Source organism: Aedes albopictus, chromosome 3 (assembly GCF_035046485.1).
Source record: "Aedes albopictus strain Foshan chromosome 3, AalbF5, whole genome shotgun sequence".
In the NCBI taxonomy this organism is placed as follows: Eukaryota; Metazoa; Arthropoda; class Insecta; order Diptera; family Culicidae; genus Aedes; species Aedes albopictus.
The window spans coordinates 167,735,858-167,760,260 of record NC_085138.1 but is presented as its reverse complement, the minus strand read 5'-3'; the positions used below and the strand labels follow the sequence as shown (position 1 = coordinate 167,760,260).

General features: G+C 37.7%; 1 protein-coding gene across 1 annotated transcript in view; it reads left to right on the top strand.

Moving 5' to 3' along the window:
* Positions 1-4,347: 4,347 nt before the first annotated feature.
* LOC109422614 (influenza virus NS1A-binding protein) overlaps positions 4,348-24,403 on the top strand; it is a 106,311-nt gene continuing 86,255 nt past the window's right edge. Inside the window, exon 1 of the mRNA XM_062860383.1 lies at positions 4,348-4,448. Coding sequence (XP_062716367.1) covers positions 4,418-4,448 — 31 coding nt within the window. The 5' untranslated portion in view covers positions 4,348-4,417. The remainder of the gene's footprint in view (positions 4,449-24,403) is intronic.

The following is a 24,403-nucleotide window of genomic DNA, read 5'->3' as shown; positions in this document are numbered from 1 at the left end:
GCACTAGAGTGAAACGTCAGAAATAAAATTAAACTTACGGCAGTGTCGTTAGAAATCGGGTTGACCAAATTGGTTGATGAGAGCGGAAAAGTAACCTATTTTCTATTAGCTTTCAACTGTTTTTTGCCGAACTTAGACAGAAAATTTAGAAAAAAGTTATTAAGTAAACTTACTATAGATGTCATCCACCAAATATTTGAGGTCACCCCTCAATTTGATGTATCAGCCAAAAGTTTGGGGTCACTTTAGTAAAACATGGAAAAGTGATTCGTTGATATCTTTGTCATCTTTCATCCAATCTTAATTCTTTTTGCTTATTTTTTTTTGGGTTCCCATACAAAAATATTTACAAGGTGGGAGAGGGTGTCGAAAAATCGTGAAAATACCTCTACGTAATAATTTGGAAAGATGGGGCCTTTGGTATATTTCATTGGACGGTTAAAGGGCTTACATTTGATGAATTGATTTTCGCCACTAGGTAACGCTAGAGAGCATGCAAATTTTGATTGTGATGTACTTGAAAAGCCTAATTACGCAGAAAGATGATGTCGCAAGGCTTGGATAGCCACGAGCTTACGCATTATAAACACTATTGATAATAGGTTCCCAAACTTTCAGGTGCGCGATTCCCTTTTGTCAGCAGACGTACTTTTCGCGACCCACCATACTGCCGGTGGACGCATAATTGTCCCATGTGCAAAAACAGACAATCGAGAAAATCGCGTCCAAAGTTCAAAAAAGTAAAATGCCTCAACTATGAAGCATAAGTGCTGAATCGTGTTATAACATCGACCAATTTTGAATTTGAGCACTAATTTTTGTTTTAGAGCGATTTTATTGTTCCATAGGATTTGCAATGAAACGTGACGCTTATGCGTCCACTTTTTAGAATGTGACAAATCGGCCTTGCATTTTTTCGACAATTTTCGGAACAAACTAACTGTTTTTATTTCCCTATAAGATAGTACACTATGAATCATGTTCATAAGCTGCAAAATCTCAATATTGCCAAAAATGCACATGGGACAGATATGCTTCCACCGGCAGCATAAAAAATCCCTCATTTGCTGTATGTTACAGTAAAATATTCTATTGTCCCTCGTGACCACCCCCCCCCCCCCCCCCTGGATGACGACCGGCAACCCATTTGGGAGTCGCGACCACCAGTTTGGGAAACCATGCTATAGATTCAGTCAGGAGCGATCGTTTCAGGAGGTTTTAGAGTACTGTCAGGGATGTTTTATGAGGTTTCGAGGGTTTACAGGAGGGTTTGTGGTGGTTTGGGGAGAGGGGGTGAGTTTGGGATGTTACGAGGTGATGGCTTCAAATGTGGTTTCGTGGGTGTTTCAGGAGATTTGAAGGTCCTCTGAAGGGTGTCAGAGGATTTCATGACCGTATCAGATTGTCTCAAGGTTGTTTAACCTTCTTAATGTATCACATTGAGAACAGACACGTTCTCCTCCATTTGGAAAATTTGAGAACAGCTTGCTGACGTAGTGCACGGTTTGGATAAAAAATGACCCTAATGCACAAGGAAGGTTAAAAGAGTTCCAGGAGAGTTTCAGAAGGATTTAAGGAGTATCATGAGCGTTTCAGAGGGTTGTTGAGACCGTTCTAATCTTCAGAGCCTTTAAGAGCGAATTTCAGAGAGTTTCAGGGGATTTTGAGGAGATTCCAGGGACATTGCAAAGGGATGTTTTATGGAGTCCTCAGAAACGTTTAAAGGTATCTCAGAGGTATTTAGGGGATTTCAAGAGATTATAGGGCCGTTTGTGTTTCAGAAGGCTTCGGGGGATCCAAGGAGGTTTCAAAGGGGCCTTGAAGTTTTTTGGCGAGCTATAAAGGTGCTTCTAAGAGGTTTCAGAAGTATTTCTGGTGCTTCTATGGCAATTTAAAAGCATTTAAGAGGATATATTATGGCTTCAAGCTGTTTCCAGGAAACTTTTATGGGATTGCAAGGGCGTCAAAGCCAGTGGGCACCACAACTATGATTAAACAGCCCTGAAAAGCTCCCTTAAATGCTCCTGAAACTCTCTAGGAACCGCCTGAGATATTCATGAAATTCCATAAAACCTCATATCGTCAGCTAAAGACTTCATAGAAGTTCCTTGAAACGTATTTAAACTCATTGAAAACCCTTGAAACCCTCTGAAACCCGTTAAATCGCTTTTGAACGCTCCTGAATCCCCACTGAAACCATCTGAATAGCTCTCGAAATACCCTAAAACCCTTAAACGCTTCTAAATCTCCTGAACCTAAAAAAAAACATTGAAATCCATGAAAAGTACTAAAATACTTCCAAACCCACTAAAACTTCTTGAGCAGCTGTTGAAACCACGTGAAACCCCCAAAACGCGATGAAATCCCCCTTGAACACATTTTAAAGTTTCAGAAGCCATTCTGGTTCTTCCATGGCAAGTCATGGAGAGCATATACTATCGCTTCAAGGAGGTTCCAGGAAAATTCTAGAGGGTTGCAGGGGGTTTAAAACGAGTCCAGAGCCAGCGGGTACCACAACTATGATTAGACGGACCTGAAATGCTCCAAGCCCCCACAAAACGCTACTGAAACTCCCCATAAACTGGTTTAAAACCCCCTAGAAATCCCTTCAGAAGTATTGAAACTCCTTGAAAACCTGGCTTCTCCTTGAGATGCTGCTGAAACCACATAAAACGCCAAAAAATACCTCGAAACACCACCCAAGTAACATATTGATGATCAAATAATCTTGCAGAGGTTTTGAGAACCGTCATAAATCCGAATTTCTTTTATTTTGGTTTTATGATGGTTCTAACAACCTTAGAAAAGGATTATTTGACTAAAACATGTTACTTGAGCGCTGAAACTACTTTAAAATCCCTATATAACTAAAAATCTCTAAACACGCGTCCCATTCAACTTGGGACAAACCTTTGTCCCATTCGGTTCATTTTCGCAACAAATGCAGATTGCGACATTCTCTTTTTTGTTGCTCGATGGTTGAAAATTGATTATACCAAAAAACCTCGCTCGTCGTATACAGCGCGATGCGATTTTAGGATTAACCATGCGCGCGTCTTGTAAGATTAATGAAATCGAGCTATGATGACTTAATATCAGGGCCGGTAAATATCACAACCGTCATACGGCAATGACAATCTAAAAAACTGAAACTTTCTATCTTGAATAAGACACTATACCGTCTTCACCCAGAGGTTGCACAGACTGAACGATCACAAGCATGAGACAACGGATAACACTCGAAACATCCAGTGGCCCAGTGGAGAATTTTCCGTTTGACAAAAAATTTTCACCGACTGAAGCGGGAATCGAGCCCACACTCCGTGGGCTTACGAAATGGTTAGACGGCTGACGCACGGCCAAGAAGCCCAAACTATTTTATGTCATATTTCAATGAGAGAACACCGACGAATCGGAGTTTGCATACTTTTATGGAAAAGCCATGTATTATTTTTTAGAATAGCATGTAGAATATAAATATTTAAAAATGATTTCCGTATTTGAAATCTTAAGTGACTTATGTAGTTTCATAAACCAACGATTTTTTAAATTAACATTTGGATGCAATCATTCTCTGCTTCATTAAAATTTTAGCAGAACGAGCAATTTTCCCCAAACTGATACAGTCTTACTCAAATTTCAGCGGATTGCTGGATTGCAATGGATCGATCATCAACAGCTTGATGACTGACACGACGACGACACCCATTCATTCCAGATGTAATCGGTTTTCAGAGGCTCTGCGCGCCGTTTAAACTCGTAAACAGGTGATTGCTCCCGCGCTTCCCGGTTGCTTATGGAACGGGTACGGGTATAGGCGCTATTCCACGGAGTTTGTTTATTATGAAACACGTTCAAGGACAGCGCCGATAGTAATCGATAGGGTTACAACTTTACATAACAAACTAGCACAACTGGATGGAGTTGAGTTGGAAGGGGTAAATGCGAAGGAGAGACTAAATTATCGAAGGAAAATGCGATTCGTTGTTGATGGTACTGAGTTCATTTCCGATTCGATAATCGTTTTGTTTATTAGTTCGATCATTTTGTTGGCATGGAAAAAGGAATCATTTTAGAAATTTCCGGAAAAGTATAACAATCATATTGACACATTCTACCGTGACAAATAATAAACTATAAAACCTACTGTTATTCAAATAGTATTTTGATGATCAATCACTCTTGTAGATGTGTTAAGAATCGTCATAAAACCTTATTCCGTTTATTTTGATTATATGATTGTTCTAAAAACATCTTTTAGACTATTTCACTAAACATTTTTATTTGGGTTTACTGAAGCATAGCAAAAGCTAATCTTTATTTCATTTTTTTCCTTTGTATTTCCAGATTCCATCCGCAGCTGTTTTCTTCTTGAACCGTTTGTTTTGACACCGCCAAAATACTACCAACAAGGAAAATGCGTCCCCGCATCGAGAGTTCAATTGGCGGTAAGTACAAACTATTATGTCTCTAAACCCACCTTAGCAGTTTTGTAGTGAATGGGCTGTACTGCAAAAATGTACTGTACAATAGATGCCAGAAGGTCCTTTATTCTGGTCTAATCTAGTCTATACATACACAGCCATTCATTGAAAGAATCCTGGAAAATGATAGAATCGACTACTTCCATCATTTTAATTGTATTATCAATGCTTGCAGTACTAGACTGGCCCAAATACAAAAATGTCGAATAATTCCACGGGGCACCCTCTAGAATCGTGCCTTGGAGTGATAAGAACAATCTGTGAAAGTTTCAGCTCAATCGGTTAAAAAATGAGCTGGCGCAAATGTGTTGAAGGTTTGTATGGGATTCTCAGCCCAAATATATGAGAAATTGGATGACCTCCAGTCTCTCATTCAGTACACCGGTTTGGCGTGTTTGATTAGGCTCAAAATTGAAAAAGTAGTTGTTGATACCCTAAGGAACATCTTTGTAGAAGACCATATCATGATAAAACCTAATTTAGTTGCTGTTTTAGCTAACGAAAGCTGGATGAGGACTTCTGTCTCCGTTTACTCTCGGTTGTTACAGGGAGCACGTGTTTGCCGTTCGAAACTTGCGCGCAACATCCGAGGCGGCTATGTAGGCCTTGATTCTAATTGTCCACGCACGTGGACGGGTATCGAGACAATGGAGAATTACATAGCTGCCTATGATGTAGCGCGCAAGTTTCGAAAGACAAACACGTGCTCCCTGTAACAACCGAGAGTAAACGGAAACAGAAGTCCTCATCCAGCTTTCGTTAGCTAAAACAGCAACTAAATTAGGTTTTATCATGATATGGTCTTCTACAAAGATGTTCCTTAGGGTATCAACTACTAATTTTTCAATTTTGAGCCTAATCAAACACGCCAAACCGGTGTACTGAATGAGAGACTGGAGGTCATCCAATTTCTCATATATTTGGGCTGAGAATCCCATACAAACCTTCAACTCATTTGCGCCAGTTCATTTTTTAACCGATTGAGCTGAAACTTTCACAGATTGTTCTTATCATCCCAAGGCACGATTCTAGAGGGTGCCCCGAAGATTTTGACAACTTTTTTTCTCATTATACAAATGTGGGCCGGTCTATTGCAGTACATCGTAGATGCACTACAATAATTGGATTGTTTAGTGAATAAAATATTGCTATTGTCTGTAGCCTAATCGAAAGAGCTCATTTTTCTGAGTATAACGTGATTTTATTGGTTTCCAATACCTTTGTTTTGATGGTTAAATAACAAAACAGTTTTAATTTTCGTGGATAGAATGACAGTTCAATCGATAAAGTGACAGTTTTACCCGAACAAAAAAAATCCCCATACAAACTTTAAATGCATTTTAAAAATAGTTCCCGGACTCCGAAAATTATGAAATTTTGGATTTAGAATATTTTTTGGGCGGAGAATCCGATTATGAAATAATCCGGATACCCCTAAAGAACCCAATTGAAGTGGCCAGGCCTACTGTGCAGCGTCTTGGTGTGGATATTGATGCCATAATAAAGCTTTAGAACGGGGACATCTCGTACCAACCACTCTGAATAGTATGTAGTATAAATGTGAAGTAAATTCGTTGGGAGTGACTTTGCTAAGAATGTCACTGCGTCGATGCTTCCTGGGATGGCACACAGGAATTAATTGATTCGAGAAGGCCCTTTGAGCCATAAAAACTGAAATACAATTTAAATGGCACAATAATTCGGGTCAAATAAATACGAGGAAGTCCGTAGAACCATCATAAAACCAAATTTATTCGATTTAAGTAATTTTGGTTTTAGGAGGTTCTAAGAACATCATCAAGGCTATTAGGACTTCAAGTCGTTTTAATGCCTTTGCGTAGGTTTTAGTTGCGCAGAAGTCATCGTGACTTACTTCTAGCAAGTAATTATTTATTTGTTAGGAGTGAGTCACAGTGATGTCTGTGCATCAAAACACCTGCGCTGCTCTGACTTTTCTGTGACAAGTGTGTGATACTTGGGATGCGCATACTGCATTACAGTAGGCGCTTGCTAATTGTTTCAAAATAAAAAGGCTTTACAGCTAATTTGCTTTCCAAAAGTATTGCACTTATTTTGATGAACACAGTATCATGTCCCGACTAGAAGATTCTAACAAAAATATAACATAATTATAACAAACTATGATATGTATAACTCATTGTGATATAATCATGTTTAACATCTTTGGTGTTTAAAAATATTATAACTCAATTGTATCATATTGTGTTATAAATGTTGTTCAATAACTCATTGTGAAATAATTTAGTTTTGATTCCTTGACATTCAGAACATCATTTTACACAATTGTATCAAAATATGATAGAAACTAGTTTTCTTGAAGCTAAAATTTATATCATATTGTGCTAGAATTTTGATCTGATTATAACAAAATAGGTTATTATTTTGATTAGACCAGTGTACTTTTTGTTACGATTTTAGTTATTTTAACATCATCCTGCATCTAGTTTATAACATAATGAGTTATAGAAAAAAATCATAACATCATAACACAATGTGTTATAAACTTGATATATTTTTCTAGTCGGGTATCTCTAATGGTTCAAGTCCATATCAAAAAGTTCCCTAATTACCAAACTTCGTTCAAAATTCAAATCTTCTGCGAAAGGCAACTCTCCTCTGATTGTGGAAACAGACAATGAATCGGGTTCCATCGTCAATCGCCATTCGCCGTTGAGCTATTTTTACTTCCATGCTCCGTTCCGTAGTACTCCGTCTAGTGAGTAACTTGAACGAACAGCCCGAACGAATTAAACCTCTTGAGTTTGGGAAAACTGAATAGGGTTCCTTTCAGAGCGACTTGAAACACTATCGCTGGCTGATGGCTGTGTGCTAAAATTATACGACGAAAGCAAAGATTGAAAGTGCCGCATTTGACTGAGTTGTTGCGTTTATATTTTGTTTGAAATACGAGAGATCAGGATAGACAGAGTGCGATGATGCATGCGGGATTCAAAATGAAATTTAGCACTGGAGAACTGGTTATTTGAGAAAACCGGTAGATTTTCAATTGATGATGATTCGATTGGGGATCACAAAGTTCAGGTGATGAATGCACAACAATCATTCAGTAGGGCCGACGGTGATTGGGTACGACTCTTGGTTCGTTTCAGGATTTTTTCGTTATAATCGTTTGATTTCCTCAACTTAAGGAACTTAAGGACCTTAAGTTTCAATTTCTAGATTTTTTTTTATTTTTATTCATCGTCAACATTACAAAATGTAGTTCATTGATAAAGAAAGCTTTCAGTTAATATCTGGTGGACGTGGAAGTTCTATACAGGTGCATATAAGCTGAGAAGCAGACTCTGTTCCAGTTGTGATGTAATGCCAATAAAAAGATTCATCTCCAATATCATCTGGCGTTGGGAAGGTTATTTGAATCCGTGCGGAAATCAGGTGTGGGTGTTGCTTGCCAAAGTATCGTTGTTGTTGTTGTTGGTGGTCGATTGGATTACAATCCAATCTTTGAGCTCATGTATGAAACGAGGGAAGAAAGAAAGCACAGCAGATCGTACCGAGATGTAAATAAACGATGCACGAAACGAAACGTGTTATTGGTAAACATGTGGGTTTGGCAGCGTGATGAAAGTTTGGTATCTCGTGCAAAATATTTAAAATGTATGTGCAGTACCTACATCGATCTGTTGATTGGGCAGGATGTTTGGCTATTTGGGTGATGACGTAAATAGTTCTTTTTTAAATGTTGCTCTTTGAACATTTTCAGACAAGTTGTTTCAAACAAATCGTTACTCTCGAGGAATAATACTGTCAGTTCACTGCTGTCTCATTTTTCGCACATAACTTTAACTTTAACGCCTTTCTGAATCCAAATTACATAAAAAGATAAACCTCTGAGTATGCGTCAAAAAATTTGAGAATTGTGCCTCAAACGCCCCAAACTTGAATTTTTGTGTAACAAAAAGATGATTTATCTTTAACTTTCTCACTTTTCTACAGATTTTCAATCATTTTGCATAAATCTCTTTGTTAGATTCATGAATAAACTTGTGAAAGATTGATTTTTTTACAAAGTCACGAAAAATGTGAGTTTAGATTTTTTTTATTTTTATACAAAATTTTAACTTTGGAGCCCGATAACTTTTTAACTGCTTGACCAATTTCAAATCTTTTAGCGTGTTTTCGCAGATACTTTTCTTACCTCAAAATGTTGTGAATAAAACTGTACCATTAGAAAATTGCTTCAACATGGATAAAAATATAAAAAAACGATCAAAACTAGAAATTTCACAAAAATGGAATTTGGGTAAATTTAGCATAGTTTTGGTCTTAATCTTTCACTGTGCTCCATATATACCGCCGTATGCCTAAAGATGATGGTTAGTATCTGAATTTGAATGAAAACTTTCAAAAAAATCTTCATTAACTTGAATATAAAATGTCAATCAAGTTTTTGGCATGTTTTGACAGTTTTTGGTGAAAAGTATCATACAAATTAATACTTTAACTAATAGTATGTTTAGGACATATTTAGACAACAAAAATATCTGCAAAAGCATACTAAAGATTTGAAATTCGTCAAGCAATTGAAAAATTATCGGGTTCTCAAGTAAAACTTTTGAGTAAGAAGAAGAAAAAAAAGTAAGAAAAATCTAAAAAAAAACTAATATTTTGCGTGTTTAAAAAAAAAGATCTGCAAGTTTATATGAAAATCAAGTTTAAAGAAATTCATGCAGATTGAAATTGGTTCAAAATTAAGAGAGTTATGACACTTACGGTGAAAGAATCTTTTTATTATTCGAAAATTCAACTTTGAGATGTTACCTTCACATATCAATATTTCAATTGTTTGAGCAGATCACGTTGCAACGCAGATGAAACAGAGCAAGTTCAAGCACACTTGTTTCTAGCAGTATATATCCCAATAAATTAGTCGAATTATTCAAACACCGGCAAACAATGTGGTGATCCAATTATACCTACTAGGAAACCCCGCCACGCTCGACATGAGCCAAAACCGAATTATGTCCACCTACCTACGTCAAGCGGGATCCCGTTAGGGGAAAGTCGAAAACAAAAGGACATTGTGATCTCATTCACGAAGGGAAGTCAAAAAAGAATGTTAAATGTTTGGAAGATCAAGCAGAATAAACAAAAAAAAATGCTGGAAATCCTAATACAGTATCTACTAGAGCAGGGGTTTGTAGATCTTTTACCTCACCGTACACTTTTATATTCATACATTGCTGGTACTTCTCCCTTTAATTTCAAGTGTTTAAGTTTGAAGCTAATAAAAAATTATTAATATAAGCTTTATTAGGAAGATTTTCAGCCCATGGCTGGTTCATCTCCAACTAAGCTAGTGACAAATTTAATATAAGTTTCTATGCCACTTCCAAGTACATACGCACATTGTTTTATTTATTTAAATATGTTAGCCTACACAGATAAAAATAATGACATTTACACGTCATGTAAACTTAATTTTGGTAATGTAAACTTAGTGTTATGATGGATTACATGATGTATCATGTAAATTTACGTTATATGTCATGTAAAAACTCAAAGTCATGCTGAATTACATGACATATAATGGAAGTTTACATGATATTTCATGAATTTTACATGAAATGTCATGTAAACTTCTGTGATATGCCACGCTCCAATTATGTGCATCATATGTCACAGAATTTTACACTCTTTTTTCGATCTGTGTAGTGGTTGAGGCTATGGATCGACAATTCAAAGACGGCGGGTTCGATTCTCGTTCCAGTCGGCAAAATTTTCTCGAATCCCGGGGCATAGTGTATCATTGTCCTTGCCACACAACATACACACTCAAAACAGATTTGCGAGCTCGGCAAAAACGCGCACAGCCGTGTGTTCAGCAAAGCTATTAGCTGATATCTCAGCAAAAAGTGACGTTTGTTAGCTGACTCTCAGCAAAACGTTTGCCGAATCTCAGCAATCAACTGTCAACTGAAATCCCGGCAAAATTGTTGTTTGCTGATCGCTCGGCTGTGCAAATCTCGGCAGAAGAATGGAAAAATGCTGATATCCCGGCAATCTGAATTAAGTGTGTAGAAATTCATGCAATGGCAAAGAAAACCCTTCCTTCAATTAAATACTCGATGACCACTAAGTTGAAGGGAGGCAGGCCATGTTCCAGTGGGAACGTAGAGCCACGAAGAAAAAAAATCTAACAGATTTCCGGTAAGCCGGAAGCTCCGATAAAAAGCTGCAAATCCCACATGGACGCGGATGAATCTGGAAGTTAAAATCCATTTAGAAAACCCTCTACAACAGTTTTTTTTTTTCACAAATGCCGAGGTTTAGAGTTTCTAATGAGATTTTCCCAAAATTCTTGAGGTTTCCTGAACTCCAATCGATCTCTCCTGGAGCTTTTCTCGGGGATTCTTCATAAGTTCATTCCAGAGAGTATTTCAGGGTATTACTCCCAGTGTCGCTCGTGGAGTTTTGTCTCCCTGTTATTTACATAAATTTTCGTGGGTTTTTTCCATTATTTACCTCGAGTTCTCCACAGGAGTTTCTCTTAAGACATATCTCAGATGTTGTCGCGTTTTTTTTCCTAGCGTTTCTATTAAAGATTTTTTACGCGATTCCTTCCGGTGTCCTTCTTGGAACTTTCCCAGCAGATTTTCCAGGAAATCCTCCCAGAATCCAGGAGTTATTCTTGGAATTTCTACTTGAGCTCCTCCGATGATTCTCTAGGATGGTTTTCAAGAATTTTCTGCAGGAGTTCCTCTCGGGATTTGTTCCAAAATTTTCTGAAATTTCTTCTAAAAATTTCCGTGAGCTGTCTTCTAGAGTTTCTCTCTGGATTTCTACAAGAGTTTCAGACGGAATATTCCCTCTTTGCTTCTCGCGAAATTGCTTTTCAAACTTCTCTCGAAGTTTCTACCGGGGATTCTCGCAGAAGATTTCTTCTGTTGTTGGTCCTGGGATGTCGCAGTTTCTTTTTCGGCATTTATCCTGGACTTTTAATAAAATTTTTCAAGATTTATTTCTCTTGATATTTCTCATGGAGTTCTTCCCGTGATATCTTTCAGAGCTCTCTCTAAGATTTTCATCGTAGTTGAGAATCTGGGTGCTTCCTTTGGGATTTCCTTAATAGTTAGTTCTGGAGTTCTTGCAGGGATAACTAACGAAATTCCTTGTAAAAAAATGTTGGAAGGAATTCAGATGAAATCTTGTGAAAAACTTCATAAAGACTTGTTTGAGAAATAACGAGAGGAACTTCGGAAGAAATTCTGAGAAAAACTGGGGCGTGGAAAAACAATTCTGGGAGTAATCTTAAGGAAATCTCCTCCATCAAGGAGGAACTCTGAAAACCTCCAAGAGAAACCTCGAGAGGATTTATAAGAGAAATTTAGGAAAACTCTCTGGAAGAAAATCTGCAATAATCTCTTAAAAATCCCGAGAGACGCTATTGGGTATCTGTCTCGGAAAACTACTAAGAGAAATTTTGGAAAGATTCCCGGGAAGGATTCGACGAGAAACTCTGGCAGCATATCGGGAAAACCTTCAGAAAAAATCCCGAGAGGGACTCTTGCAGGGACCCCGTGAAAAACGCCAACAAAAATCCTGGGAGGATCTCTGATAGAAATCCCAGGAAAAACTCTCAGAAATCCGGAATCAACTCCGAAAAAATCTCAGAAGAAACTATTTATGGGAGCGAATACTAAAAAATACTCTGGACTGAAACTTGAAAGATTTGCAAAAAGGAATAAATAAAACCTTTGATAAATTCAAGAAATAACTCGCGGGAAGAACTCTATTAGACACTGTGGAAGTATTTGGAAAAAGATGCTTGAAAAAACTTGTAATTAGAAGAAGGTACGAATTTGATTGACTAATTGAGAGATGAACTTTGTGAGAAAAAAAAATCGCGTTCTGGTGAGACTCGAACCCACGACTCTGTATTCACTAGACCGGCGCTTTAACTAACTAAGCCACAGAACAGGTAATGGTTCTGCGGAATAGAAAGCCAAACTGACTCCAGAGACGAACCAGCCAAGGGCTGAAAGTCTCTATAATAAAGCTAAATCAATCAATCAATCAAACTGACCCCAAAGCCATATCGTGAACACTCGTTTTCCACAAACCCATCTCTCTTTTGGCTTAGATCTCCTAGAATTCCTTCTGATATTCCTCCAAGATTTTCCAAGATTGAACAACAGTTGTTTCTGGGATTTATTCAAGAGTTTCTTCAAAGATTTCTCCTTCTGTGAATTTCAACTGGAATTTTTCCCTGTATTTCTCCAGAAGTTCCTTCCGGCATTAACTCCTTCCTTTCATGATTTCTTAAAGAATATTGCGGGATTTTTTAAGGAATTTCTTCTGACAATGAAATTCCGAAGAAATTTCGAAGTGACTCTGGAAAACTTCAACGCGATTTTATATGGGCGATTAAGTTGATATTTTCCCTGGGTCTGTCCAGGATTCCTTCAGAAGCTTCTTCTTTGATTGTTCAAGGTTTTTTGGATTCCCAAAGAGATTTCATTTGGCATGCATCCAGGAGTATCAGGAATCCTCCAGGAATTAGTTTTGTGATTCCTCCAGGAATTCTTTCTGAGATTTCTGTAAAGCTTCCACGAGGAAAAGGAGTTCCTCTTGGAATGTCTTCGGTAGTACTTTTCCCCGGATTTCCAAAAAAACTTTTGAAGGAACCCGAGTACGAAAATCTGGAGGAATTGTTACAAAACTGCTAGAGAAATTTCATAATAAATTACGGGGAATAGAGGAGGAATGCCGGAAGGCAATCCCTGAGTAATTCCAAAAGGAGTTCCTAAAAATCCGGAATAAGTTCTAGGAGGAATCCCTCAAAAAGTTTTTCCTAGATGAAACCAAGAAAGAATTCCTGGAATTTTTGAAGGAATACCTGGAAGGAACTTCTTAAGTACCGTAATCCGGAGTCAAATTGATCACTTCAAAACAACTTTTGCGGTTAACATTAGCGGCAATTCAAAAATTGCCAAAAGAATTTCAGGAAAATAACGCGTCATAACTCTTACAACTAGTGAATTTGACACTTAAAATACAAAATTAAATTTTGAAATTTCCCCCTTAACGCCAAAAGGTAGGCAATTTCCTTTGAAATAAGTGATTTCTGTTACAATAAATGACTTTTTCGTCAAAAAAAGAACCTTTATTTACTCATTCATATTAAGTATAGCTTCAAAACTTTTCCACCAAGGTTACACAAAACTGTTAAACAAAAAAAAAATACGGGAAGTCCTAGTGGCAATCGATTGTTTAGAAGCAATGATTTCAGCTAAGTGAGAAATACGTTGCAAATAAAAAAAAATAAGACTAAACTGACTTTTTCAAAAAAAATAAAAGTTTAAACTTATCTCTAGACATCTATGAACTAGATTAGGTAAGAAGTTTGAGATCATTGCGACGCTTAGAAGTTCCTGGTATGCAATTACAATGTAGTACCCAAATGATCAATTTCACCCCCCGAGCAAAGTCTAACAACAAAACGATAGCAAATCGAAAACACGATTTGTAAACAGCAGCAAATTGATATCATATTTTGATATCAGATTGTCTTGATTAATTTCGATTTCAAATTTTGATATCGTTTTGCTGTCATTTAAAATTATTACAAATGTTTAAGTTTTCAAGTCCTTTCAAAACTTCTAGGCGAACTTTTATAAAGCATCTAATGATATACCATCATTGCAATTAACGTATTGCATTTAGGTTTCCATATCATTCGAAAAACTCTAAATTTAACGATTGTTTCATTTTTTCGCACTGATAGCAAAAACAGTAATCAATTTGCCATCACTGATAGCAGGAATTGTTTTCAACTTGCTCTCACAGGAACATTTTTCTGCTCTCATTTTTGATGTTTTAACCGTTAAAACGACCAAAACGACATCAACCTGAGTAATCATAATTTGCAATATCACAACATCAAAATTAGTTTTCGATTTGCTGTCAGACTTTGCTCGGGCCCGCTGATCAATTTTACCCCGGTTTATGGTAATCCCAGAAAGAACTTCTGGAGCAAACCTGGAAAAAACCCAGGGTGAAATTCCCGATGGGAACCCACAAAGCACTACTTATGTAGTCTCCTGAGAATATCCTGATTGAATCTCAAAGGAAAGTATTGGAGTAATTTATGAAGGAATTTTAGGAGTTTTTGGAGGATAAGAATTAGTGAAAAAAACCCGCAAGAAATTCTTGTTGGAGCCAAAGATAGCGAAACAAAAATTACGAGTCTAATTATTTTTGGTATAGATCATTCCTACCGAATTTGAGCAATATAGAAGCACTTTTATTTTCGAGTCAATTCTTTTTTCATGGAATGACTTTATAAGGGTATTCCTTTTTTCAGAAGCGGTAGTTTATGAGCTCTCACATCGACACCTGCAGTAATCAATTTTTTGTCTATTTAATGGATATAAAGCTTGAGTCATTTAATATCTAGACGCTTTGCTCAATTTACTGCAGCGCCCCTGGTGGTCGGATCCGAAAAAGTTTGACAGCAGTTTGTTTTGGAGTGTTGCCTCCTTCAGTGCTGAAAATTTTGTCACGATTGGTTTCGTTTCATAAAGTTTACGTAATGGAAGCCGCGTATCGAAAATAAATTTTGGACACACACTTCGAAAATCCGACGTGGTCAGGTTCAAAAATTGCTAAGTATGTACGTGAAAATGGACTATGGTCAGCTTCCCGGACAAAAATTTTATAAAGCCACAGGTCGGGGTGATGTCCCCAGTAAGTTCGAGTTTGTTTTTGCAAATAAGAAATTCGATGATCTGGCAAGGTATTTGCAGCTGCGGCCAAAAAACAAAGGTTTTCATGACAAACAAGACCATGGATTCCGAAGTGTACAAGCAGAAATGCCTGGAAAAGCATGTTCTTCCGTTCTGTACAGCTCACAATGAACCTGTTTAGTTTTGGCAAAGATATCCGGTTTTGGCCAGATCTGGCAAGTTGCCACAACAGCAGAGAAGTGCTACGGTGGTATCAAAACAACGGAGTGGATTTTATCAAAAAAGAAATCAATCCACCAAATTGCCCTCAGTTCCACCCAATCGAGAAATATTGGGCAATTGTCAAGCAAAAGTTGAAGAAGAGTGGAAAGGTGGTCGGGATGCAACACAGATTCAAAGATGGTGGAACAAAATGGCCGCTCAGGTGAATCAACCACGCCATTGGGCATTGACACGCCTATACCTATAGCATGGAGTGACAGTAGAGACATTAGGGGCCCAAATTCGTTTGATCAGCACATTTTGGGGCCGTTTCAACCCTAAAAGGGATACCTTCATGGCTTCAGTTTCGTCACCTCGCTGAGTGTGTTCCATCAAAGGCGAGCTCTGAATGGCGCCTGGGGTCCAATGGACCCCAGATATCCCTTTTAGGGTTAACAAAAGAGATGTTGACAGCAATGCCTGTCAGTGGGTTGGAATCAACAGACTGTCCAAGATATGATGAGTGGTATTCGGAGAAAAGTTCGAAATTTCGTAAAAACCAAATCGGAATAATTTTATGGCTATTTTTCTTAGAAAGTTCAATAAATATCTTTGATAAAATATTGAAATGATAACATATTTCCGAGACAGATCCGTTTTTTTTTGCGTCCGGATATTAAATGACTCAAGCACTACAACTACAGAAATGTTTGTTGAATATATGTAGTAAAGACTGCCGCAGAAAGTATGGACGCACCTAGTCTTCAGTTGTCTGGGCCTGATCGATGGTTCTTGTTTCGGGTTTCGTTTTGACTGTTTCTGCTTACTATAAGATCGAAAATTCAAACGTTCTTTGCCACGATGAACATTGGAATTCGAAATGATAACATTTTTGGTCAAACCCCGCTCTGTGTAAGTTAGAAGGTTTTTTTCTTGTGCTCAAACACCTTCATTAATTGTTTATCCAAACAATGGTTAGCAGGATCTTTATTTTTCTTCCAATTTTTGCCTATGCTTAAACGTATTATCCCCACCATGGTTGCTGATTGCTGCTTGCACGACTTTCTCCCTTACTCCCATCATATTTTGCTCATTTTCTAAGTGACCTTTCAAACTCTGTACATCGTTTGTGCACATTTTTTCGATGATGTTTCGCTGATAAAGTCTGTATCCGCAATAATCGGGACACAGAAGTACGGCTGTAGCTCTGTAATGAATCGGCAAAATTGGCCAAATAATTGACTCAAAACTCTTTGGTGTATGTTTATTATTTGTGCCAAATTTCATAAAAATCGATGCATTACTTTTAACTATGGATGAAAAACAAACAGCCGTGGTTTTAAGCATTTTGTACAATCATGATCAATTTTCATTCGCATAGTAGATGGTTCTTTTAGACTACAGTTCAAAGTTCTGTAATGATAATTATGAAATTTCGTTAGCAGTTATGATACTTATAGAGACACTTTCTTGCAAAATTTCATCAACTTTTATCGATTGGTTTGAAAGCTACTTGTGTCGATAAGGGCGAGTGTTAGTGAAAATTTTTCGTGTTTTTCATGTGCGATGTTTGCCTATTCATAATTTTCGAATTTCTCTGCCAATTTTCATGAAATTTTCACAGAAGGCAGTTGATTATGTGTATAGTATGTCTGCAAAATTTGATGATTATTGGTATAGTACTTTCAACAGTACAATCGAAACAATAAGGGGTGCTGACTAATTGCTGTCTGAGGGGCTAAAATCGCGTTCAGTCCCAATAAAGGCTCCCCCAAACCAAGGCGACTTTTCCGGCGACACGATTTTTTATCGCCGCGATTTTTCTCAACGACTACAGCGATAAATGCATCGCATCAACCATCTACACCAACGCGAAAACTAGTCACAAACAAAACTTAGTCGCCCCGCGACAGCGACGAAAACCGGCGACACACCGGCGACAAGTACAAAAATCGCTGCACTGTCGCTTGTCGCCTGCGACGACGTCGTCGCAGTGTGGAAGGTCCCCTTCAAATCAGTGCGCAGCAATTTCGCGACAAAAACATAGCGACAAAAAGTCGTGTCGCTGGAAAAGAGTCGCGTCGGTTTGGGGGAGCCTTAAATGTTTCGACTATAAAATTGTTGATAGTGCATCGATTCTTTTGAAATTTTGCGTATGCAATGAATGTAGATTGAGAGGTTTGTGTTTAAAATTTCAACCATTTTCTTTGCAAAATTCAAAAGTTTCAGCGCTGACAAGCAAAACTAGGGGCTGTACAAAATTCAATGGCGCACATTTTACTCTTTCATTGCTACAACAAAAAGTACATCACCGATTCACATGAAATTTTGTAGGTGAAATGAACACAGCTTAAGATATTATTAGGCCAAATTTGAGCATTTTTTATATATCTATTACAGATTTTTAGCTGTATTTCTGTGTCCCGATTATTGCGGATACAGGCTTTAGCTCATGTAGGGTATGTGTACCATTCCTTGGCCTAATTTGCAAGTCGCCTTGACAATTTTGCCCATAACTCATGAATTAATAGCACTAGAAATAATATGTTGACCCTATTACACACTCTAGGCAATGCATGTTTCACCAATTGGAAGTAAACTTATGTAAATATTCAAGAATTTACTTAATTAAGCTGAAAAGATTCGATGCGATGGTATGCAACGTTGGTCTATGGTACAAAAATTGGCCTATTAGTGGATACAACGTTGGCCTATTGCTTTCCATGCACTAGAACCACTAATATCTCATTTTTTTCAATATTTCTGCTAAAGTATTATCTCTGTTTATTCACCAATCTTACTTTCAAATTACAAATTCGGAGCCAAATTTTCAAAAAACTATAAATAAATCACTTTAACTAAAATTCATTCTTAATCTAGTAACGAAAACAACGCAACCGTATTATTGTGTTATATTTTTACAGTCACCGTACACAAAATCTTTCTTTCTGTTCGTTCTTTCTGGTTCTTACGCAAGAAATGTTGTTGACGTACTTTTATCGTTGTTTTTGACGTCATTTTACTGATGGGCCAAGATTTGGGTACATAGTGAAAAAAATGTCCTCAATATTCGGCCCACATTCAATTTGTAAAATAGTTATTATTCGTTGAAAACAAATACACAAGTTCAAAATAGCGTCTTTAATCGTCGCATCAAATGTTCAGTTATTCGAAATGTTCCAGAATCATGCCATTTATGATCATGTGTATAGACTACCCACTAAGCCGAAGAATCATGGCGTCTACAAAAGTTAAATAAAGTGACATTTTCGTTCAATTTTAATGCTCCAAAGTGCTAAAATTGAAACGAAATGTTACAGTTGTTTGGCGCATAGCTTTTCCGATATTTAGTTATGCGTGTTTGTTTGAGTTTTTGGTTTCCATTGAGATAGGCCGAACGAGGGGGCTATGCCAACGAAGCATCCCGATACCCTATTTTGAAACAAATTAATGGAATCGCAAAAACCGCTATACAAATACTAAGAAAATAGGTTGACCAAAAGAATGTTGCTTTCAAAAAGAACTAGTCATCAATAGTTTTAAAATTCCAGTATTTTCTTACTGCATCCATACTTTCTGGACCGGTCTTTATGTATTCATGTAACAGATGGCTACACACTTATTTCTGAATTGCCTGTTCGGTACTTTTTTGACGAGATTATAACAGCAGTACGATCTCGGTAGTTTCGGTAATCGATTTTACTGAGGCTCAGTAAAACAACTGTCAAAATCGTATGGAAAAGGTAAACAATGCATTTTTGCTGAACGAGTTCGGTGCTCAGCAGTTTTAATCTCGTCAAAAAATTACCGAACTCGGTAATCAAAATTAAGTGTGTATAGTTGGTTCTCGTAGTAAGGCACATTAGTCATACTTTTCAAGATGTACGTTAGCACATCTTATTAAATTTTCACTATAAAATAATAGCATGTTACGAGCTCACTACCCAAGAAACAATGGCAGATGAATAACATCTTATTCAGCCAAAAATTCCGAAATCAAGCTTGAGAGAGGCTTGTTCATCTGTTGTACAGCAATAATGTTTGTTGGGTAATATTCATTCATGCCTCCCTCATCAAGCTTCATCACTTGTCAAATGTCGGACACATCATTATTGGTTGATCAAAAGTTTCGCATAATACGCGCCAATCGAAAGAAAAAAAAATTCGACCAACGCGACGGAAAACGAACACTTAACCCTCTAATACCCAAATTTTTGATTTTGATCTAAATATCATTTTTCGTCATCTAAAATCGATTTAAACGTGTTTTGGAAGATGATTCTTTTTAATTCTCGATTTCGTGAGTTTCAGTTTTTGATTTTTCTAATTTTATTTTTGAACATTCCCACATTTTTAGATTTTTCCTGGAAGCCAATTTGGGGAACGGATTTTTTGAGATGAAAACATTATGATTTATTGTTGAAATATTATTATTTTAAATTTTTTTCACAGAAAATTTTATTTTCCGTGTAATTTTAAGGAAAACAATTTTAGAGTGTATTCGATTCCCTTCAACTATTAAACAAGGATAGAATGATTTGGGAAAAATTTAAAATTTGTTAATTGTAGCGATTCAATACAAAATAAACAATGACTTCTAGAAGGTGACTAAAACATCAATTTGTCAATGATTTAAAAAAAAATGTAAATACGCTTTAAAATACACCAAAAACCATTTTGAGATATACAGAACAGTCCTAAATATCAGCCAAAAATATAAAAAAAATGATTTTCCACGAAACAAAAATTACAAAAATGCTCAAACTATACCCCGTCTAAAGGCGGGATTGGGTATTAAAGAGTTAAATAGGACTTTTCAATGTAAATATTACTTATTCAGTAACTTGTGAAACTTATTTTCAGCATCTTAAAAGAAGTTTTTTTCTGGCTTACAAGACATAGGAAGGTGGCAATGCATTATTGGTTCAAGGAATGTAAACTATTGAAGCAGTCGCTTGGTTTATTTTAGTGGAATCAATTATAAGCGTGGTAGTAATGAAAAATTGATAAAAAAAAAACAATATTTTTAAAATTTAACTGATGCAGTCAAAAATTGGTGTTCAATTAATTTCATATGACATTGCGGCACATTGTATTCGTGTTCCAAGGTTGAATAGGGTTTCCATTATCTCCCAATTTCCCCCGAGTGCCCACTCTTATCCACCACCCCCTATATTGCAGACACAAGAAAAAAAATCGCAACCACGACACATGCCGGCCGGTCAGTTTTCCACTTTCTCCTTTTTTGCAGCCGCCGCGCCGCGATTGTCACCGCTCACATTACAACCCGAGCGTGTGACAGTGTCGCTAATTTATGAAAACATTCTGTCAACTTTGGAAAGAAGACGACGCGGGGATGATATCGAAACGAAGAATCAGATGCCGGTTTATCTTTTTGGCTTTTTGGTTGTGACGAACAGGAATTGAGAGCAATCCATTCAATTAGTTAGGATGAACCGAATAGAAAAAGTTGATATCCTCCACGCGTGCACACTCGGTCGGTCCCCATTAGACAGTTTCACACTGTTGTTGCTGGGCTGGCCTCCTACTAAGGGTAAGGAAGCAAGAAGCCGGTTTGACCACAATTATTTGTCACGTAGATGAACGACGAGCTGTAACGCGCGTCCGTCGTTACAGGGGCAGTCAGTATCTATCGACGCATGGCCGATTGGTTCGCGTTCGGTTTCTGTAAGGCAAGGAATATTAATAGACGGAGGCGCGTTTGTGGTCCACCACCGCCACACCGCCAGGTCGCCAGTTATTGTGTAAAAACAATGGAACTTTCCACGCTGCCATGAGACTACGATTTGGTGAAACAGCGCTTCGAGGTGAAGGGGCCTAATGGATGCTCTTTAGCTCGATAGGAAGGTGCTTCGAAATTTGATTGAGAAGCGTATTAACCTTGGATTTTTGTGGATTTGTGAGAATGATGGTTAGCATTGGCCGTGAGAACGATTCCGCTTTTGTCGTTTTAACATGTCTTGTGTATTGCTGTCTTCATATTTATGCTGCCACAACTGCAGTGGAGTACCATGCGTCTCCACGTTGCGCTGTTTCTGCTACAATGCGAATTCTGATTTGAAATTTTATAACTATAAATACAGAAGGATTTCGATACACTTTCTTAAAGTTCGTGAAATTAGTTCTACTGATTTCTTTTGATAAGTCAACCCAAAAAGTGTTGAGCGTGGAGCCGATATAGCCGATGCAGCAAACGCTCTGCTATCAAGAAAGACCATGCTAATGCTAAGAGTTGCTGGGTATGGAACCCAATTGGACACAATCAGTGAAGTACTATATTGAAAGTAGTGAGCTGGATTTTTGTATGGTGAGATGATCAGTTCTCTATTTCTCATTGCAGAAATGATGCAAACAGCGTGGGTGTTATGATTTCTTCCCTAATTTGATTCAGTTTGAGCAAAACTTCGGGTAATCGTTTTGTTTAAGTTGCAAGAAATGGGAAAAACAACAACACTGTTCCCCAAAGTTTTGCTCAAACAGCATAAAATTAGTCAAGAAATCATAATACCCACGCTGTTTGCATCATTTCATTGCAGAAATGTAGAATTGAACATCTCACCATACAAAAATCTAGCTCATTACTTTCAAAGTAGTACTTCACTGATCTCGTCCTATTGATTGGCACTGTCGTTAAACCGTCGTTAAACTACGTAGACTTATTTTTTGCCCCCTCCAACATTTTAATTTGCTACACTCCGTCCAATTGAGTCGAATAGGACAGATCGGTGAAGTACTAGATTTGTAGTAATGAGCTGAATTTTAGTATGGCGAGAAGGTCAATTCTCCGTTTCTGCAATAAAATGGTTCAAAAAGCGTGGGTATTATATGATTCCTACTAGATTTGTAGTAATGAGCTGAATTTTAGTATGGTGAGAAGGTCAATTCTCCGTTTCTGCAATAAAATGGTTCAAAAAGCGTGGGTATCATATGATTCCTTGCCTAATTTGATGCTATTTGAGCAAAACTTTGGGCTACAGTGTTGTTGTTTTCTCCATTTCTTGCAACATAAACAACATAGTTATCCAAAGTTTCGCTGAAACAGCATCATATTAGGCAAGGAATCATAATACCCACGCTTTTTGCACCATTTTGTTACAGAAACGGAGAATTGACCTTCTCACCATACTAAAATTCAGCTCATTACTACACCAAAACCTCCATTTAGGTAATGGGTCGGGACTGCCTAAATAGAATTTTTACCTAAATGGATTCATTACCTAAATGGATTCAGTTCATTACCTAAATGGAGTACAAGGTTGCAAAGAAGTTTAACTAGGGAGAGTAACTCGAATAGGAGATTTAAAGAAGGTCATGCGGAGTTTCAGAGAACTTTCAAGGGAGTTTATGTAGGGGAGGGGCTTCAGGGGCGTTTTCGGGGGTTTTGAAGGGTCTCAGGTGAGAATTGTCATGCAAATGACTAGCTGGGCGCGGAACACAAAAAACCCTGAAAAATTCCGCCAGACTGAAAAATTGTTGAGTGTCGGGTCAATGTCGGGTTAATTTTTATCGTATGTTGGGCCACTGTTGGACCAACATCGAACAACTGTTGGGTGTATGTTGGGTTTGGAGGCCAAAATAAAAACAGGTGAATGATAGGTTAATGTCGGGTATGACGTCATCAATCATAAGTACTCCAACTGTTCTGAACACAACCAAATTCTATTTAGGTAACGTTACCTAAATGGAGGGACCTAAATGGATCCTACCTAAATGGAGGGTTGAGTGTACAAATCTAGTACTACACCGAACGTGCCCAATTGTACTCTAGTTAAAAAGAATCTGCAAAAAAAACGAAGAGTAGCGTTTTTTGGGCAATACTTCAGGCGTAACCGACAAAATGTTGGAAAATTAGTGTCGGATGACACTGTCCTCAAGGAAGGCGTCTAATGAAAAGTACGCGCATTTGGATGATATAACACATCAAACTGACTGAATTTTTAAAGTTTGAGCCCTGAGCTTGAGCTTGAGCTTGTTTGACCGCCCGTGGCTGCTACTCCAGTATCGCCAGACCAGCTACACTCACACAAGGAACCAATGAGATATCTGCCGGGGACTAGCAGGCATCTCCAGTGTGTGAGCGTTGGTGATCTTCAATCTTTAGGCGACAATGGCGCCTGCCACGTCAGGTTGCAGATCAATGTGGGGAAGGGGAAGGAAGTGATGATTGCAATCATTTGTATCCACATGCGGATGTCGGAGTGTTGGTAAGGTATGGTTGGCAATGGATTACTGCACAAATTTATACTGGCAATTTATACACGACGTTTGAGAGGTATCGGCACCGTTCAAACATGATCGATTAGTGTATTTATTACTCTGAAGATATTGCGGCATAGTTCGCATGATTGCATAACTCGTAGGCGTTATATGAGAGATTTACACTAGCTAGGAAAGTTGGAAGGAAGGGAAACGGCTTTTTCAACCCGTTTCTGTTGTAGTGATGATAGCTATGTACTTATCAATATACATGAATTGTATATGTAGAGAAGAGAAAGAGATAAACAGATAGAAAGATACAAAGTAGGAGGAAAATGACGGGCCAGGGATTGAACCCAAGACCTTCTGCATATGAATCAGAAGCGATAGCCACAAGACCACCAAGTCCCCTTTCGGGACGGAGCGCAAAAAGGTAAAATCATCATACAAATGGCTCAACTTAAGCTCTTAGATTTCCCAACAAAACCAAAATTGTTGTACCTAATTTGGGAGAACTACTCTGAATCTTTCAATTTCTAGCTTTGACTACCTAGATAAATCGTAAAAAAAATATGCGAAAGATAAAACTTATACATGTTTTACGGTTCTTGTCCACTTTTTGTTTAACTTGTTGTGGTACACATACAAGTATAAGTTATGGTTCAATTATTAATAGTAGTTTACGCAACAAGGTGCAGAATGAAGATTTTTACAGCACGAGTTGTACACTTATCCAGCGAGGCTTGCCGAGTTGGATAAGTAGGACGAGTG